Source organism: Heloderma suspectum, chromosome 3 (assembly GCF_057233095.1).
Source record: "Heloderma suspectum isolate Gila_16-S chromosome 3, 16-S_ref, whole genome shotgun sequence".
Taxonomy (NCBI): Eukaryota; Metazoa; Chordata; class Lepidosauria; order Squamata; family Helodermatidae; genus Heloderma; species Heloderma suspectum.
In genome coordinates, this window is record NC_139460.1 from 174,169,845 (window position 1) to 174,188,191 (window position 18,347).

The 18,347-nt window shown below is 46.5% G+C and overlaps 1 protein-coding gene across 1 annotated transcript in view; it reads left to right on the forward strand.

The window, feature by feature from the left end:
- Positions 1-6,156: 6,156 nt before the first annotated feature.
- Positions 6,157-18,347, forward strand: part of TNFSF11 (TNF superfamily member 11) — a 28,654-nt gene continuing 16,463 nt past the window's right edge. The window contains exons 1-2 of the mRNA XM_084844927.1: positions 6,157-6,396; positions 16,736-16,903. Coding sequence (XP_084701053.1) covers positions 6,166-6,396; positions 16,736-16,903 — 399 coding nt within the window. The 5' untranslated portion in view covers positions 6,157-6,165. The remainder of the gene's footprint in view (positions 6,397-16,735; positions 16,904-18,347) is intronic.

An 18,347-nucleotide genomic window follows, 5' to 3' on the forward strand; every position in this document is an offset into this window, starting at 1 on the left:
GGTGTAAATGGGCTGGCTCAAAACTTAGAAATAAAATAGATTATCCATTTCTTGTTTTGGAGGCCTATATGAAGCATTTCAGTGTGCCTGGCTGGCTGAGAAGTGGTTTGTTTTGCAACAGTTACCCTATAAGCTACTGCAAACTGTGGAGTACAGCGTGAGTTTACAGAGCTAAAGACCTACATGAAGTTTGCTTACGCCATCAGTATCCCATGTGAGTCCTTGAATGTTTGTTCTGAACTCCGACTCTTACTACACTTTACAGTAGCCCTTTCGCCCTGAAAGTCTTCTCACGGGGTTACACTTTTGAGGCTTCCTGTGTGGTTGCTGGTTTGTATACCAGGAGCGTATAGCCCGCTCCCACAAAACTGGACAGGCTTTTCCCTACCTACTATAGAGAAGGAAGGGCTGGCTCTTTTCAAGGGACACCTACTTGTTTTTTCTAGCTGCTCTTGCTTTCTTTTGTCAAATGTTGCTACGGTGGTATTAGTACAATCAGCAGGAAATAGGTAATAAGAGGCTACAAGCACCACAGCACTGCTTATTGAAAAGACCATGTTTCCAAATCAGAGAAGGGCACAGACACTTGATTCCTTCCATGTTTACTTGGGAGTAAGTCCCACTATGGGGCTTAGTTCTAAAAAAGTTTACAATCCTGCACATACTTACATGGGAGTAAGAACCATTGAATAGAGTGAGACTTTTTTCCAAGTAAACATGCATAGGACTGGGCTGCACCTACACTTACAACGTATTTTTATTTGAAAGTAAGTCCAACACTACTTAGCAGGGCTTGCTTCCCAAAAGGTGTGCATAAGGATTGTGCTGAGGCCTATAGCAGAAAGGGAGAGGCATAAGGATGGCAGATGTACAGCCTGGGCTCTATGCAGAATTAGGTTTTATTAAGCTAGGGTCCTTAACCTTTTGGACCTGTAGGCACATCTGGGAATTTGAGAAACTGCTGTGGGCTCCACCACAAAATGGCCCCATGGAGGATGTGGTTAGTCACATAATGGCTGCCATGGGGATCTGGCTAATCAAAAGTGAGCTAAAGAGGGTGGTGGTGGTGAGAAATCGGGAGGCTAGAGGCTGGGAGGGAAGGGGAAACAACAAAGCAAAGGGTTAGAGGGGAGAGAAATAGCAAGGCTAGAGGCTAGAAATAGAAAGACTACCTTAAGGTTTTTATTTAAAAAAATCTTGAAGGGGGCAGGGAGTGGTGAGCTTTGTGGGTGTTGCTGGAGGTCCATGCGGGCACCATGGGAGCCACATTGAGGGCTGCTGGTTTAAGCCATTTAAATCTTGGTACACCAGAACAGGCTGTTAGATATCTGCCCCCTATCCCAGGACACTGACACCTACAAAAATTGACTGTTTAAGGGCACAATATATAAGAGAATGGAAAAAGTGAAACTATAACAATTTTTAAAGCCACTGTTAAAATTTAACACACACACACACCCTACAACAACATTCCTGGCTGCATACTTTCACATGCTTTTTGCAGATTTTCTCTTTTGGCCATACAAGATTTAGAGGCTAACTGCCCATCATGTACAAACATATGCAATGGAGTCTTTATACTATTCTTTAAGAACTACTTAACGAGCAACTGATTTGGAGCAGAAACGCAGACAGGGCATGGTTTGATTTGAACTCCACAGGGGTGGGGTGATTTGGAACAGAAAAACAGTAAGGTGGGGAAGGGTTAAGCACTCCTTCCCCCACACCACCTCTTCACTTAAAATCACACACCTGAAGCTGTTTTTGGGTTGTAAAAGATAGACAGGGCTACTGAAAAAAATCCCTCCTGCAACCCACTTCGGCAGGGGGGACCTCCCCCAAGCAGATTTGGGGGACACATGAAGGGAAAGGAAGGGGAAGTCCTGCTACATGAACACAAGTCCACTTGTGTTATGTTGGATGGGTTCATTACCCGGATATATGCATAACATGGACTCGGCCCCTTGGAAGAGATGTGTAATCGAGTTTTCTGAAGTTACTGAAACCTGTTCAGTTTATAAACTCAAATATCTTTGTGGGGATGGAGGAAGAGAACTAATTACAGAAAGAAAGAGTTGGAAACTCAAACAGTTCTTATACTTCAGATGGACTTTGGGCCTAACTCCGCATGATATGAAACACGTATTTGAAAAAGGGTGCTTCATACTGCCATTTTTATTTTGAAGGAAAAGCAACCAATTCTTGAGGAAAGCACTAAACATCAATCTCTCCTCCTTTCCCCTGGCCTGCAGCAAAAGCCTCCGCCCTCCTGAGGTCTGCCACTTCTGGGGGTGAGCAAGCAGGGAAGCGTACAAGGAAGAGAAAGTCGCCGCTGCTCCTACCTCCTCTTTCTTGGTCACCCACTCTGGGTAGTGTGGCAGGGTGGACTGGGCCCACAGTGCTGTCTAGAGGCACAGCATGAACAGCTGCCTCTGCCCACTGTCTTGCCTTCTCTCTCTGGGAGGTGGAGCAGAGTACTGGTCACTCAAGGAGCAGCCACCTCATCCACTCACACACCCACACACTCTTTCCCTGAGTGGCATATGGGGTCTGGACCTAAATAGCCCAGTCCTCCGCACAAGCCAGTGACAGATGGTGAGTGTGCAGGCAATATCTGCCCCAAGGAGCAGCCACCACGCTTGCTCCCTCTGGGTGGCTACACCCAATTCCTCCTGCTGCTTCACCCAAAGATATAAGCTGCCAAAGCAGGCAGTGTTGCAGAGGGATAAGGCTGGTGAGCAACCAGAGGGAGCAGCAGCCTTCATTTGTCCATTCTTTCCTGCTGAGGGAGGGTATGGTGACAAAAACAAGGAAGAGTCTTGTGGCACCTCACACATTCATTCTGGCCTAAGTTTTCATGGCTGCTCCCTCAAGAAGCAGCTGCCGCTTCCTCTCCCTCACTCACTTTCTCTCTGGGTAGTACAGCATGCTTCTGGGGGCAGGCACGGGAGTGCGCAAGCAAGAAAAGGCACGTTGTCCCTACCTTTTCCCTCTTGCTCCCTCTCTCTGGGCATTGCAGCAGGGCGCCTTGGGCCCTAGAAAGAGAGTGCAGCCACCTCTGCCGGCTCACTCGTGCACTCTCTCTGGGCCATGCAGCCTGCCAGTTTGGTCACGGAAGGAGCAGCCACCTTCTCCTCGCTTGCTCCCCTGAATCCTTCCTCTGGGCAGCACAGTGGTGGGGATTCTGCCCCATGAACCAAGTCTTCCCTGCAGTGCCAGAGAGACAGAGAGAGAGAGAGAGAGAGGTGCTTAGTTTGCATGACAGGGAAAACTCATCAGAGGTTTAACCCACAATGAGCTGTGGTGCGTGCCAGGCATGTGTGGGTGACATTTTGAATATGCAACCCCTGCTTGGGGGTTGACGTGTCATGCAAACCCAGCCACTGAGGGTTAAACAACCCTTGCATAACCCTCTGTTGTAGGGTTATGCAAGGGTTCTTTAACCTTCAAATAGCCTTCTGTTATATAGCCCTTTTAACCTTCAAGTAGCCCTTGTGTTCATAGGACTCAACAACCCCCACTTGGGGAGGCATTTTCAAAATGTTGCCTGGCACATGCCGCTGTTCATTGTGGCTTAAATAACCCATGGTGAGCTGGCCATGTCCTGTAGATCAGACCAGTGAGCAGGAGGAGGCAGTGGCTGCTAGGGATGGGCAGATTACTTACCCCGTTCCAGGTGGGGGCGTCCCCCGGGGGGGGGAGGCAATCTGTCCCTTCCCCCGGAATCCTCCCCAGCCAGCTCCGTTCCGCGGCATGTCCGTGGAGCCGCTGGCTGGGTCTGCCTGCAGCCGGACTTCCGTCCGCTGCCGGGCTGCGGCCACAAATGGCGTCTGGCGTAGCAGGAGCCATTTGCATACCTGCGTTAGCCATGCTAGGATACGTATATATTTACGTAGCCTATCACGGCAAAGAGTAGCGACGCAAATGGCGTAGCAGACGCCATTTGCATCCCTGCTTTTTGCCGTGATAGGCTACGTAAATACTTACGTAGCCCATCACGGCTAAAGTAGGGAGGTAAATGGCAGCCGCAGACCGGGGCAGCCATTCGCGGCTGCAGACCAGGGCAGTGGACAGACCGGACTGGCCGACGCCAGGTAGGGTCTGTCCCAGGAAAATTTCACGGCGTAGCGGGGGGGACTGCTCCGTTCTGCCACGGACTCCGTGGGGCCGGATTCTAAAGAAGTCCGTGGTGGAATTCTCTAACATCCCTAGTGGCTGCTCTTTGCAGGAGCATCCACTACCTCCGCATGATTGTTCAACCTCTCTCTCTCTCAGCAATGAGGGTTGGGCAAATGATGGCTGGCACCGTTTCTGATTGCTCGTTTGCCCTCTCCCTCTGCAGTGCTTTACCTACTTGTGCATTCTATGCCTTCTGTTGATGCAGGAGGAAGTATTGAGCTTAGCAGAGCCATCGAGAGGGAGGGACCCAAAGGAGGTGGCAGCTGGTCACTCACCCTCTGCTCGCCTAGCTGCATGTTGCTCTCACTCTTGCTATCTCACTGGGTGGTGTGGAGGATTGGGCTAGTTGGGGCCAAGCCCCACCAATCATGCCACTCGCAGAGAGAGCCCAGGTGATTTGTTATTACATTTACATCCCACCTTTCTTCCTCTTGCAAGGAACCCAAGGTGGCTTACATAGTCCCCCCCCCCCTCCATTTCATCCTCACAACCCTGTGAGGTAGGTTATGCTGAGAGTCAGTGACTGGCCCAAAGTCACCCAGTGAGCTTCATGGCCAAGTGGGGACTAGAACCCAGGTCTCCTGAGTCCCAGTCCAGCACTCTAACCACTACACCACACTGGCTCTCACTCACTAGTGATTGAAAGGGGGAGGTGGGTGCTCCTTCAGTGACCAACTCTCTATGCTGCACTGCCCAGAGGGTGAGCGCGTGGGCAGAGGCATCTATAACACTCTCTACAGGTAGCACTGTTGGTCCAATTCTCTTTTCTGTGGTACCCAGGAAGGCTGAGCAAGAGAGACAAGGTAGGAGGATCCAGTTTCCTGCCCACCTCCAGAAGCAGCAAAACGTAGAGCAGGGCGGACCTGGGGCCTTTGTGGCTGGGGCCTTTGTGGCCTTCCCCCCTGTTCTTTACCAGTTTTCTGCTGAAGGGGCAAGGGAAAAGAGAAAATGCTATTTACTATTCACAGATTGACTGCTTCTCTAAACCCAGCTTTTCCTTCAAAAGAAAAGTATTAAGATGAAGCAGCCCTTTTCAAGTGCTTTTTAACATCACATGTCGATAGGCCGTTTAGTAGCCAGCCAGCAGCAACAGCTCCCCAGGACAGAGAGTGAGCCCGGCGAGCCTTGGGGCTGGTAGCGAAGCGGGAGGCTTTGCAAACACGCGCGCTTTTTCCTCCAGGGAGCTGGGCAAGCGCGAAACACGGGGAAGCTCGCGGACACAAACGGACAAAGCGCCCTGACGGAGGTTGCTCTTAGACTCATAGAATCATAGGGTTGGAAGGGGCCTACAAGGCCATCGAGTCCACCCCTGCTCCATGCAGGAAGCCTGATTCCCAGGCGGTCTCCCATCCAAGCACTAACCAGGGCTGACCCTGCTCAGCTTACGACATCAGACAAGATCGGGCACATCCAGCCCTTTTTTTTGTCTTCCGAGAGGGTTCGACAGGATGCAGGATCCCCATCAGCGCCGGGCAATTGCAGGGAACAGGACGCGCGCGCCTGGATGGCGTTTCTATCTGTCAGCCTTCCCCAACTTGGCGCCCGCTGGATGTGTTGGACTGCAACTCCCATCATCCAGGAAGGCAGATGTAGATGGTGGAAGGGGTGGTGGTCGTGGCTGAGCACGAAGCCCCCCCACTGGGCTCAGTAGGGCTTACTCCCAAGTCTGCGGCACCTTCTCACTCTGACCTTGCCGCTGCGCTTTTAATAGGCAAGGCGGCTCTGCCCGGCCCGCGCGAAAGCACCGAGACCTGCCGGCGAAAGGGCGCCCTCGCGTCCCCGCTCCGCCGCAGGCGAGCAACCCCCGCGTGGCGCTCCGCCGTCCTCTCTGCCGCGGGCGGCGCTTAGAGCTTCGGCGGGGGCGGCGCCGCCGCCGCGGAGGAGACGTCCGATTGGCTGCTGCCCCCGGCCGAGTTGATAAATAGCGCGGCAGGCGCGCCCCGGCTGTTCACCGGTCTGGATTGCGTGTCGCGGGAGCGCTTGGAGATGCGGCGCGCCAGCCGAGACTATTCCAAGTACTTGCGCGGCGCCGAAGACCTGGGCGCCAGCGCCGCCCACGAGTGCGCCCCGCCGCCTCCGCCGCTCCAGGCGCCAGGCGGGGCGCCCGCCCAGTCCCACTCCCCGTCCGCCTCCAGATCCCTCCTGGCCGCGCTGGTGCTCCTGGGTTTGGGACAGGTGATCTGCAGCGTGGCCTTGTTCCTCTACTTCAGAGCGCAGGTAAGGCGTTGGGAAGGGAGGGAGCGGCAGGTGCCTGATCCGCCCGTCGTTGCTGCGGTCGCGCCTTTTGGAAAGTTGGTCCCCAGTCCTGAGATCTTGAGACCATCGAAGGAGATTCCCAAGAAGGATGATCGCGGGAAGAAGACGGGTCCTCACTGCGCCTTTGCGGTTTGCTCCCTGGATTCACCACTAATTTGGCCATCTCTTAGGAAAGGAATCGGGAGAGACTTTCTCTCTTCATTTGCGAATTGGCTCTCCGGATGGTTGCACGCTCTCGCCTCTGTCGATCTTTGCAAGGACCTGCTCAGTTTGTTATCAATCAGGAAAAAAAACAAAATCAAAAACAAGAAACCATTGAGGAGAGGACCATTTTGTCTGAGGTCTCCACTCCCTCTTCCACTGGTAGAGTCTAATGCTTGCAGATTGCCTGCATCTTTTGCTAGGAGTGGACCAATTTTTATATTTAAATTCTGTGAGATAGTTTATTTCCCTGACACTAGTTGCAGTCAGGTTGTTGTTGGAGTAGTAGATGCTCCAAATTTTGAATTATTCCTAATATTAATAAAGTGGAGTTTGAATTTCTAGCTCACACTGCGCAGGATCTGGATGTTTGCACAGAATGGGTGTATGAGGCCCAGGATTACATCAGGACAGGTACTGGGTTGCAGCAGCACACAACAACAGGCAGTGTGAAAGTAGGACCATGAGGTCATCACCATTGTTTAATTGGTGTCACAGTGTGTAACGGCGGGCACCTATGTGTTGTAAGCTGCAAAACTTTAGCAGAGGGGAATGGCGATCATGAAGTTTGCTCGAGGTGTATGTATGGAACCCCTCAGAGTACTATGTCCAGTTCTGTTTATAACCTCTCATTCAAGGTCGACCATTATTTAGTCTGGCACATGTAAATGGAATAATTTTGTGGCTGATTTTATGCAATCTTGTGAAGTGGTCCTCAGTTGTGTTGATGGTTATAACCTTGAGCTTTTGCTTGCTCTTAATATTGAAATGATGTGTCCAGTTCCAAAGCTGTGAACAATCTCCATTAAACTGGGAAACTCTGAGAGATTTAAGGATACAAAAGCCTTAAGTTTTTGTTTTTTTTTTGTACATGAGCTTGATAACTTGCGATTAGAAACTTCAAGAGAGACATGGTTGCCACTATAAACAATGCTCTTGGTGATAAATTACTTAGAGAATTTGAGAATGGGAAAGTTAAGGGATTTTAGGGCACAATCCTATGCATGTTTAGATAGAAAAAAGTCCTACAACTCCCAGCATTCCCCAGCCAGAAATGTGACTGTTTTGAAAAAGTCTCAGGTAAGGCACTCTGGTAAGTTCTGAAACCATGTATACCAAATTCAAGCTCCGGGCAGCAGTCACCTTCAATATACTTGTGATTGGTTGCAGGATGGAGATTGTGCCTCTGATATGGAAGTAGTAACCTTAATGTAGAAGGAAAATGGATTGAAGATGTTTCCTACTGCAGAGAAATAGAGATTCACTTTGAGAAATAAATAGCCTTTTATGACTGGCATCTATTCAAAAGTTTTATCTTTGGAACTTGGGAAAATAGTAGTGCTGCTTCTGTTTCTTGAGGTATGCCAGCAATGCCTCATTATCTCATCTCTGAAAGAGAAAACCCCAAGCGCAACAGGCCACAGAAAGCTTGCAAACAAATACGGTTTTATTGTGGGCAGCACAATACATATTATACTAGAATTGCTGGGGTAGAGGATTGGAGGGAGGAGTCAGTTTGCAGTGTGGTTTATGCTTTTGGGCTGAAAAGAGCTTTTTTTTCTTGGAAATTACCCCGTGCACTGGTTGAGTTTGCTTTTTTCAGTTTAGTGTTCTCAACTTTCTCAAAGGAAGTTGGAGGCTGATGTTTGCTTTTATCTTCCCCAGAGGTAGAAGCAAATTTTGGGGTTGAGTTTCTCTTTTTCAGATCTTGATGAAACAAAAAGTTACTTGGTTGTGCAGGCAGTAATGCCTCATAGAGATATACAGTATGTGTAAGTATTGCAGAAGGCCTTTGCCCTCAAGACATTATACAGCTTGCTTTAAATAAAAGTATAAATGTGAAGAGTCTACGAAGGTGATTCCTTTGAAATGGACTGCCCTAATATGCTTGCTGCTGTTAAGTCTGTTTCAGCATCTGACAAAGTTGACTCTAGTCTCCAAGAGCCCTTGATCTTAACGTAAGTTAGTTTTTAAGGTGGTACAAAGATTCAGCCAAAGTTCAACACTTTTATGTCCTATTGATTTCAGTGGGAGAATTAAGCATTTGTTTTAATCTCTCACATCAAAATTAATGGGGAAATGGCTTAACTTTGGCTGGATTTTACCTATTGGGTCTTTTCTGTTCAGAGTCAATGAATCAGTTCTGAGTTGGAAATAAATGTGGTTCAATCAGGTTTCTGATTCTTTCTCTGTGTGTGTGTGTCTCTCTCTCATATCAATTTGTGGTCTGATACAAATCACTTCATTTGAAACTGTGAGCTTCACAAATGTATTAATATCTTAATGACTTTTTAGTAGTACAGAATTTCTGATAATCATAATGTAGACAATCTACTGGATAGTCAACTGTCCAGTATTGAGCAGTATCACTATTATTGACCAACCTGATTAATGAAGAACCAATCTTATGCCCACTTCCTTGGGAGTAAACCTCATTGAACTTAGTGGGATGTACTTCTGAGTGAGCATTACCCATGATAGCTAAATGGAATTTCTTGTTCAGTGGTCATGTACATGTTGCTAGGGAACTGCCAATGGGGAATCTGTTCCCTTCCTACTGTTGTGGGATTCCCAGAAGCATCTGGCTCTCCACTGTGAAGAATTGGGTGCTAAACTAGGTGGGCAATAGGTGTGATCCAGCAAGGATGCTCTTCTGTTTGTATGTCATGCATAGGATTGGGCTGCAAGGATTTCTTCATTCACACTTCCATTAACAAACCATTTAAGCCACTGTATGCGCAGCTAGACTGCTGCAATTTAGTTCGAGTACTAATATACTAGAAGGAGTGACTTGACAGTTGCGTCATATATATTCTGTCTAGGTTAACGGGCCACCACAAACCAAGAGAATTAAATCTCCCGGTTCTTGGGAAGGGAATTCGCTTTGGTAAAGCAGTACTGCGAATGTGGAATTGTCAAATATATCTGTTTTCATTGTCAGAAATCTTTCTATACTTACATTTCTTATGTCTGTCTTCAGGCTTTCTTTCCAACATAGGAGCTTATGCATATACAACTCCCAATGCAGCCCATTACTGATGAGTTTGCATAGCCCACTGGATTTATCCCACAATGCATGAGGTTGGCCTTATGTTAGTACTCTTTCCTAATCTGATTAATTAAAAAAAACCCTGTTTCTAACCGTGGTCATTTGCAGCAGGTGATTCTGATTATCCAGATAATCAAATTCAAAATTTGGGTTTAGGTTTACCACTATTTTTAAACTATCTGATCAGTTGCATATCCATCTGCTGAAGGCAGGCCACCATTCATATACTCTGGCGTACACCATGCTTACTATGCCCTGTCCATCTGGGAAGTCCTAGACAGCCAGCAAGAACTGGAGGTTTACTGAGTGGTTGCCTGGTGGGCTGAATTTGGCTCAGCAGGTCACAAGTTGTGCAGTGTTGGGTTAATCACAGTGTCTTACTGTCGCAGCGCAACTCCTATAAAATTAATATAGTGACCAAGATATTGTTTCGAATGTGATTTGCATGCACTAATACCACATCCTCCAGAACTCTGCTATATTTGCTAATGGAGAGAGCAGAATTAACATCTTTCTACATTGACTGACACGGTAGAAACTAGAAACAGAAAACAAATTTATAAAACTCATTTCAGTTTTTTCATTTTCTCTTTTTGACTTTCCCAGCAGCACAGAACAGAAAGCATAGTTCTGTTATGTAAGTCTGTGCCATGGCCACGTACCAAATATGATGAACGGCTCTGGTTGCACCATCTAATAAAAATAGGGAACTGAAAAGGGTACGCAAAGGCAGATAAAATGGCTTTGGTGCACCTTGCTATGTAGAAAACCTAGGGAGTTTCAGTCTCATAGTTTTGGTGGAAAACCCTTATGAAGTGGAGACATGACAAGGGCTGATAAAATTATGAATGGATGGTGAGAGGAGATAGTTTTCTCTGCCTATCAGTATTGGAACTTTGGAGCACCCAGTGAAGCTGGTCTGGCTTGTTGATCTAGGCCAACCTGGTCCCCGCCAGATGTTTTGGACTACAACTCCCTTCAGGAGTGGTGAAGGGGCAGTCTTTATGTTGCTCTTGTGCCCCCATTGGCCATGTCTCCCAAAGGCAGCATCATCTGATTGGTTCAGATAATTAAAAACGTTAAGAAAGATGTGGTGTTTTTTAAAAATGGTGCACCGTAGAACAGGCGCGCCCAGCTGGCTGCTATGGTGATTTCTTTTACAGCTGGCTGGGCAAACCTGCAGCTGGGGTCATGCAAGGAGAGGAAGGAAGAGCTGCCAACACAAGTTCAGGGGGTCACTTGGGGGCCTTCAGAATCCTGGTGCCCCAGACCTGCACCCCGATATCCTGCCTTGGCTGTGCAGCTGCAGCTTCCTCTGGTATTCTGCTTTCTAAGCTGACTGACTAGAAGTAGGTACAGGATTGGCAAGAAGAAATATTTCTTCACACAATGCATAATTTAACGTATGGAAACAAAGAATGGCTGCTAGCTTAGATGGTTTTAAAACCTTCTAAACCTTCTAAAAAGGTTTAGAATTGGCCACTGGTAGACCTATCCTCCATTCATATCAATCCAGACAAGACAGATGCTGTTGGTGGGTGGTTCTTCTGACCAGATGGAGGGTGCTCAACCTGTTCTGGATGGGGTTGTTCTCCCCTTGAAGGAGCAGGTTCATAGCTTGGGGGTTCTCCTTGAGCCATCTTTGTCACCTGAGGCTCAGGTGGCCTCAGTGACATGGAGTGCCTCCTACCAACTTTGGTTGGTGGCCCAGCTACACCCCTGCAAAATGTGGCGGCCAGATTGATAGCAGGGACCAGAAGGTCCGAACATATAAGATGTATGTTTGTATGTTTCTGAGCCCGATTCAAGGTGCTGGTTTTAACCTATAAAGCCTTACACAGCTTGGGACCATAATACCTGACGGAGCACCTCTCCCGAAACGAACCTACCCGTATACTACTCTCAACATCTAAGGACCTCCTCTGGCTGCCTCCACCGAGGGAAGCCAGATATATAAATGATAACAGAGGAAAAGAAAAGGTAGAGGTGCTCAATTCTTACTTTGGCTCAGTCTTCTCCCAAAAGAGGGTCTATGACCCCACCCACCCCGGCAAAGGTGAAGTACAGGCTGAAGGAGCAGGATTGCAGCTTGAGATCGATAGGTATATGGTCAAGGAACACCTAATTACTTTGAATGAGTTCAAATCTGCAGGGCCAGATGAACTGCATTCTAGAGTAATAAAGGAAATGGCAGAAGAGCTCTCAGAACCATTGTAGTTTATCTTTGAGAAATCCTGGAGGACAGGTGAAGTGCCAGATGACTGGAGGAGGGTAATGTTGTCCCTATCTTCAAAAAGGGCAAAAAGGAGGAACCTGGGAACTACAGACCAATCAGTCTGACATCAATTCCTGGGAAAATTCTGGAGCAGATTATAAATCAATCAAAATTCTGGAGCAGATTATAAATTAATGACTTGGAGGAGGAGGTGCAGGGAATGCTGATCATATTTGCAGATGGCACAAAATTGGGCGGGATAACTAATACTTTGGAAGACAGAAACAAAATTCAAAGTGATCTTGATAGACTGGAGCACTGGGCAGAAAACAACAGAATGACATTTAATAGGGATAAATGCCAAGTTCTGCACCTAGGAAAAAGAAACCAAATGCACAGTTACAAGATGGGGGATACGTGGCTCAACAACACTACAAGCGAGAAGGATCTTGGAACTGTTGTCGATCACAAGCTGAATATGAGCCAACAATGTGATGTGGCTGCAAAAAAGGCAAATGCTCTTTTGGGCTGCATTAATAGAAGCATAGCTTCTAAATCCCAGGAAGTACTAGTTCCCCTCTACTCAGCAGTGCTTAGGCCTCATCTGAAGTACTGTGTCTAGTTCTGGGCACCACATTTTAAGAAGGATGCAGACAAACTGGAGAGGTTTCAGAGGAGGGCAACAAAGATGATCAGGGGACTGGAAACAAAGCCCTATGAGGAGAGACTGAAATAACTGGGCATGGTTAGCCTTGGGAAGAGAAGACTGAGGGGAGATATGATAGCGCTCTTCAAGTACTTGAAAGGTTGTCACAGAGAGGAAGGCCAGCATCTCTTCTCAATCATTCCAGAGTGCAGGACACGGAATCATGGGCCCAAGTTCCAGGAAGCCAGATTCCAGCTGAACATCAGGAAAAACTTCCTGACTGTTAGAGCAATGCGACAATGGAACCAATTACCTAGGGAGGTAGTGGGCTCTCCCACACAGAAGGCATTCAAGAGGAGGCTGGACAGCCATCTGTCAGGGATGCTCTGACCTGGATTCCTGCATTGAGCAGGGGGTTGGACTCGATGTCCTTGTAGGCCCCTTCCAACCCTACTATTCTATGATTCTAAGCTCGGAAGATGGCAACAAGGGAGATGGCCTTCTCAGTGGTGGCCCCCAAATTATGGAATTATCTCCCTGATGAGGCCCACCTGGCTCCAACATTGTTATCTTTTCGGCACCAGGTTAATTAAGCCATAGGTTGTGATGCATGCTGGCCATCATTTTGCCATAATTTGTCATGTCATCTGAACCTGGCCAGAGTCATTTGAGGATTAAACAGCTTTCAAATAACCCGTGGTCTTTTGTATGGTTATTTAACCCTGAAACACCTAGGTTTGGATGACATGACAACTCATGGCAATCCCGTGCCATGGGGTTGCCTTAAATAAGCCACGATGGGCTGTGCTGATCGTGTGAACAAGCCCTGTGGGTTGCGTATGCTTGTTGTTGAATCGTGAGTTGTTGTTATATGTGAACCCTGCACTATAGTTTAACTATTAGTTGTTAACCACAAACAACAGAGGAAGAAAACCCATGGTTTATTGTTGGGTTATGAACGCTGGGTTGTTCAACAACAATCTATTATTCATTGACAAGCCACACTCAACCTGGGTTATCGTCACGTGTGAACTAGGTCACACTGACTGGGTTCACTCAACATGATAACCCACACTCATGGGTTGAGTGTGGGTTGAGTGTCGTCATTGAACCATGGGTTGTTGTTGAAATGTGGGTTATTGTGTTGTCTGAACCCAGCCGTGCTAACAAACCATGGTTTGTTAACCACGAACAACCCATGAAGAGAACCCATAGTTTGTTGTTGGGTTGTGAACTGTGGGTTGTTCGCAGTTAACAAACCATCATGGTTTGTTATTGTGGCTGGGTTCATACAGCATGATAACTCATGCACAGTTCAGTGACAACCTACACTCAACCCATACTCAACCTGTGAGTGTGGATTATCAGGTTGTGTGAACCCAGTCATTCTCTCACCTGCCTGTCTAGGATTGAAAGATCTTCTGAAGCTTTACATTTAGTTTTGAACTGGTTACCACTTTTTATGTCTAAGGGTTTAGGTCCACTGGACATCCCATTTTAAAGTGGTTCAGGTTCATTTGGACACCGCACACTTAAGCACCTACTAATTAGGCAATGTTTTTGATTTTTGGTCAGCAGATGATGATTTTTGGACAGAAATGTAACAATACTGTAAAGTTTTCAGTGACATGAACGTCAGTGGGTTTGTATCACAAAAAAAGCAAAGGAAGCTGTGTTGACCATAAGAAAATTTCCAAAATCCATATTGCTGTAATACCTTTATTAGGCCAACCAAAAAAATCACACAAAAAATTGTGCAAGCTTTCAAGAACCACTGAATCCAGCTGTTTTTCTTCTGGTGAGAGACTACTTCCAATTTTGGAGCTTCACTGGGAAGAAAAATCCTACCTGAGGTTCAGTGGTTAGAGAATGAAAAGCATGGGTGAGTGGAGGAATTGTTTCCCACCTCCTACTTGCTCATGTGGTGCTTTCGTACCCTCTACCTACACACCTTGCTTCATATACATTTAGCAGCAGACCCAGTGGGTTTAGCACCATTGCATCTAGTTTCTGTCTTAGTCCCACCCTTCACTTTTTCAACTCGCTGGACGAATTTAAAAGCCCCCCCCCCCCAAGCCACCTGCAAAGTGGTAACATTTTTTAAATTGTGTAGTTTCATTAAACGTTTGAAATGTTACAATGATGCCCTCCTTACAGTATTTTTGAAAGCCATATTTTGCATTAAATTCACCCTGAGCTATAGCCTAGTTCACTGCTTCTGGGCGATTTTGTGTGTTGAGGTCTTGGTTTATAATACTCTAACCACATGTGAAACCATACACAAAAGTGAAAACTGTATGTAGTTATCTAGAACAGGAAACAGAATGGCACTGTGAATCTCAGGACATGGTGGTTGCTCTCCTGTTTTGTATTTTGCATGAGTAAGATTTCTTATTATGCTAGAGAAAGAACTCTGAGGTCTGGTTCACACAGTTGTTCTCAATGTCCAGAACTCTCCACATGATAATTCTTGAATAAATTGTGCCCCTTTTGTTTGCAAACTGTCCGCAGTCCCTGGTATTGCTAACCCTCAGCTGTTTTTCAACCCTCAGCCTCCACGTCACCCCTACCTTTTCTTTTCCCTTTCTGACAGCTACATGTGCTTTGTGAATGGCAGTGGCTTCCAGTCCATTGCCAGCCCCAATTCAAAGTGCTGGTATTATTATTCAAAGTCCTAAACTGCTTGGGACTCAGTTACCTAAAGGATTGTCTCCTCCCATATATACCTGCTTGAACCTAAGATTATCTTCAAAGGCCCTCCTCTGGGTTCTGCTGCCAAATGAAATGAGGCTGGTGGTTACTAAGGAGGGAGACTTTTTAACTGTGGCACCATCGTTGTAGAATGACACTAGAAAGGCTTGCCTGGCACCTGCATTGTAGTTTTTTTGGAACCAGGTTGTTGTTGTTGTTCAGTCGTTCAGTCGTGTCCGACTCTTCGTGACCCCATGGACCATAGCACGCCAGGCCTTCCTGTCCTGCGCTCTTTCCCGGAGCGTGCTCAAGTTCATATTCATTGCATCCATGATGCTATCTAGCCATCTCATCCTCTGCCGTCCCCTTCTCCTTTTGCCTTCAGTCTTTCCCAGCATCAGGGTCTTTTCCAGGGAGTTTTCTCTTCGCATTAGGTGGCCAAAATATTGGAGCTTCAGCTTCAGTATCTGTCCTTCCAATGAGCAGTCAGGGTTGATTTCCTTTAGGATGGACTGATTTGACCTCCTTGCAGTCCAGGGGACTCGTAAGAGTCTTCTCCAGCACCACAGTTCGAAAGCATCAATTCTTCGGCGCTCACCCTTCCTTATAGTCCAGCTCTCACAGCCATACATTACTACTGGGAAAACCATAGCTTTGATTAGACGGACCTTTGTCGGCAAGGTGATGTCTCTGCTTCTTACTATGCTGTCTAGGTTTGCCATAGCTTTCCTCCCAAGGAGCAAGCGTCTTTTAATTTCATGGCTACAGTCACCATCTGCGGTGATCTTGGAGCCCAAGAAAGTAAAATCTGTCACTGCTTCCATTTCTTCCCCTTCTATATGCCAGGAAGTGATAGGGCCAGATGACATGATCTTAGTTTTTTTAATGTTGAGTTTCAAACCAGGTGGAGACCTTTTTATTCCCCCAGGCATTTTAGTCCACCAGTTTTTGCTGTTTTTAAATGTGCCATTGCGTTTTTATATCTTTATACTGTTGCTGGCTTTGATTTTGGTTTGGTTTTATTTTGTAGTTTTAAAGACGATATTACGTTTTATCACATTGTTGTATTTTATGGCTTTAACTCTTGTGAACCATCTAGAGAGCTTTAGCTATGGGCAATATAGAAATGTAATAAATAAATAAAACCTTTTCTGACGTTATGGCTTCCATGAGGTTTCCTCAGAAAAATTAATTTTAACTTACCATCAGAAGCTTTTTTCACATGTTATCTTCCCCCAAATATAAATAATACTGGTGCAGTTCAGTTTGGGAAGTAGATGAAGGTTCCATTTTTAGCTAGCATGGTTCATAGCTGCTGGTTGACTTGCCCGCCAAAAATTGATGTAATACATTTAAAGAACATAAGAATTGCTTAGCTGGAACAGAGCAAGGTTTTTGCCTTTTGGTTTCTCTAGGATAATATCTCTTGTCTGCTTTTGGATACATGAACAACCTGTGACATAAAAGCAATTAGCTGTTTTTGAATAATTTGTTTCAGATGGACCCTCACAGAATGTCAGAAGAAGATACACACTGTTTGAGAACCTTCCTGAGACTTCAAGGGAATGCAGACCTGCAGGAAACAACTTTGGCAAACCAAGAAACAAGGCTCATGTCCGAATCGTGCAGAATGATGGAACTGGCTTTCCAGAGAGCCATGCAAAAGGTCAGTTCATTTCAGCAGTGCATAAAGCCTACATCTTGTTGCATCTTTATGCTTTAATGTTACTCCAGTGCCAAGTGAGTTACCGTCACACACAAAATTCACAATGAGGGTGTAAGCAGCTGCCTTCTATTGAGGTCAGACCAATGAGGTAGCCATGGAAGGTAAACCCTGTTTGAATCTGTCTTAGGCCCCACCAGTGTTGTGTGAGTGGCCCCCACCGCTTGTGCAATGGTGATTTAGTGCTTTCAGGGCAACCCGAAATGAGTGGGAATGCTTGTTTCTGGAAGGAGGAAGGTCAGCGGCATTCACATAAGGGAGCTCCTCTGACCTGCCTCCTTCCAGAAATGAGCATTTTCTTTCATTTCGGGGCTTCCCCTAGGAAGCACTAAATCTCCCTTGCATAAGTGATGAGTCCCGCTTGCTCAGTGGAATTGGCGGGATCCACCACTGGCGGAAGGGATCAGCAGGGCATAAAGGAATCAGATGTAGGGATGTATAACTGTAGTTTGCATAATAAAAGCAATTGTTTTGCACTTTGACTTCTCTGATAGATCACTAAAAGTTGGGCATCAGTGGGGGCGTAAGCACACCATTGGGTTCTGCCTGTAGAATCCCATTTCTCCAGTTTCTCTGGTGAAGGCTATCCTCAACCCTGCTAGCTGGGATCTTATGCATGCATAGGTCACAGTCCTATACATGTTTAGACAGAAAAAGTCCTACAACTTCCAGAATTACCCAGCCAGCATGGAGGACCATTACTGAGGGCCAAACTACATATTACAATATACTAAAATTGTGAGTAATGTACTTAATGACACCACCTTTATTTTGAAGAAAAAGTAGCTGAGGAGGAACTGATCCTGCACTGTACTCCCAATCTGGACTAGGGCCCTGTGCCAGTTTCCCACCAAAACTCTCCCCAGCTGCTATCTATCACCCAAATCTAAGTTTAATTTATTTATATGCTGCTTTTCCACAGTAAACTGTGCCCAAAGCAACTCACAGTAAACATGCTTATTATGGGTTGGATCCAAACATAGTGATACGTCGAGCGGACTCAGTAGATCATTATTATTCCTATAGAATTCCCATATCATTCACAAATTATCCCTGAATTTTCCTATATTTTTCACAAGGCTTCACGTCTCCTGTGTCTGTGAGAGAAAAAAATGCCATTACTGAAGGATTTGGTCAGTGCTAAAACGGCAGGGATGGGGAGCGAAGAACTACAGAGGCAAATCACCACCAATGGAACTCTGTGTTGAGGACATTGGTGAGCAGAGTTGGGGAGCTTAGGCTGTGGAGTAGAGGTGATGGGAGGTGGGAAAATGGGACAGTGAACCCTCCGAAGGGCTGGAGAGCACTCTGGTGCCTAAAAGGCAAGCAAATGAACAAGCCTAGCAAGATCGGTAACCCCAGCTCAGGGGCCAAATGCCAGATATAA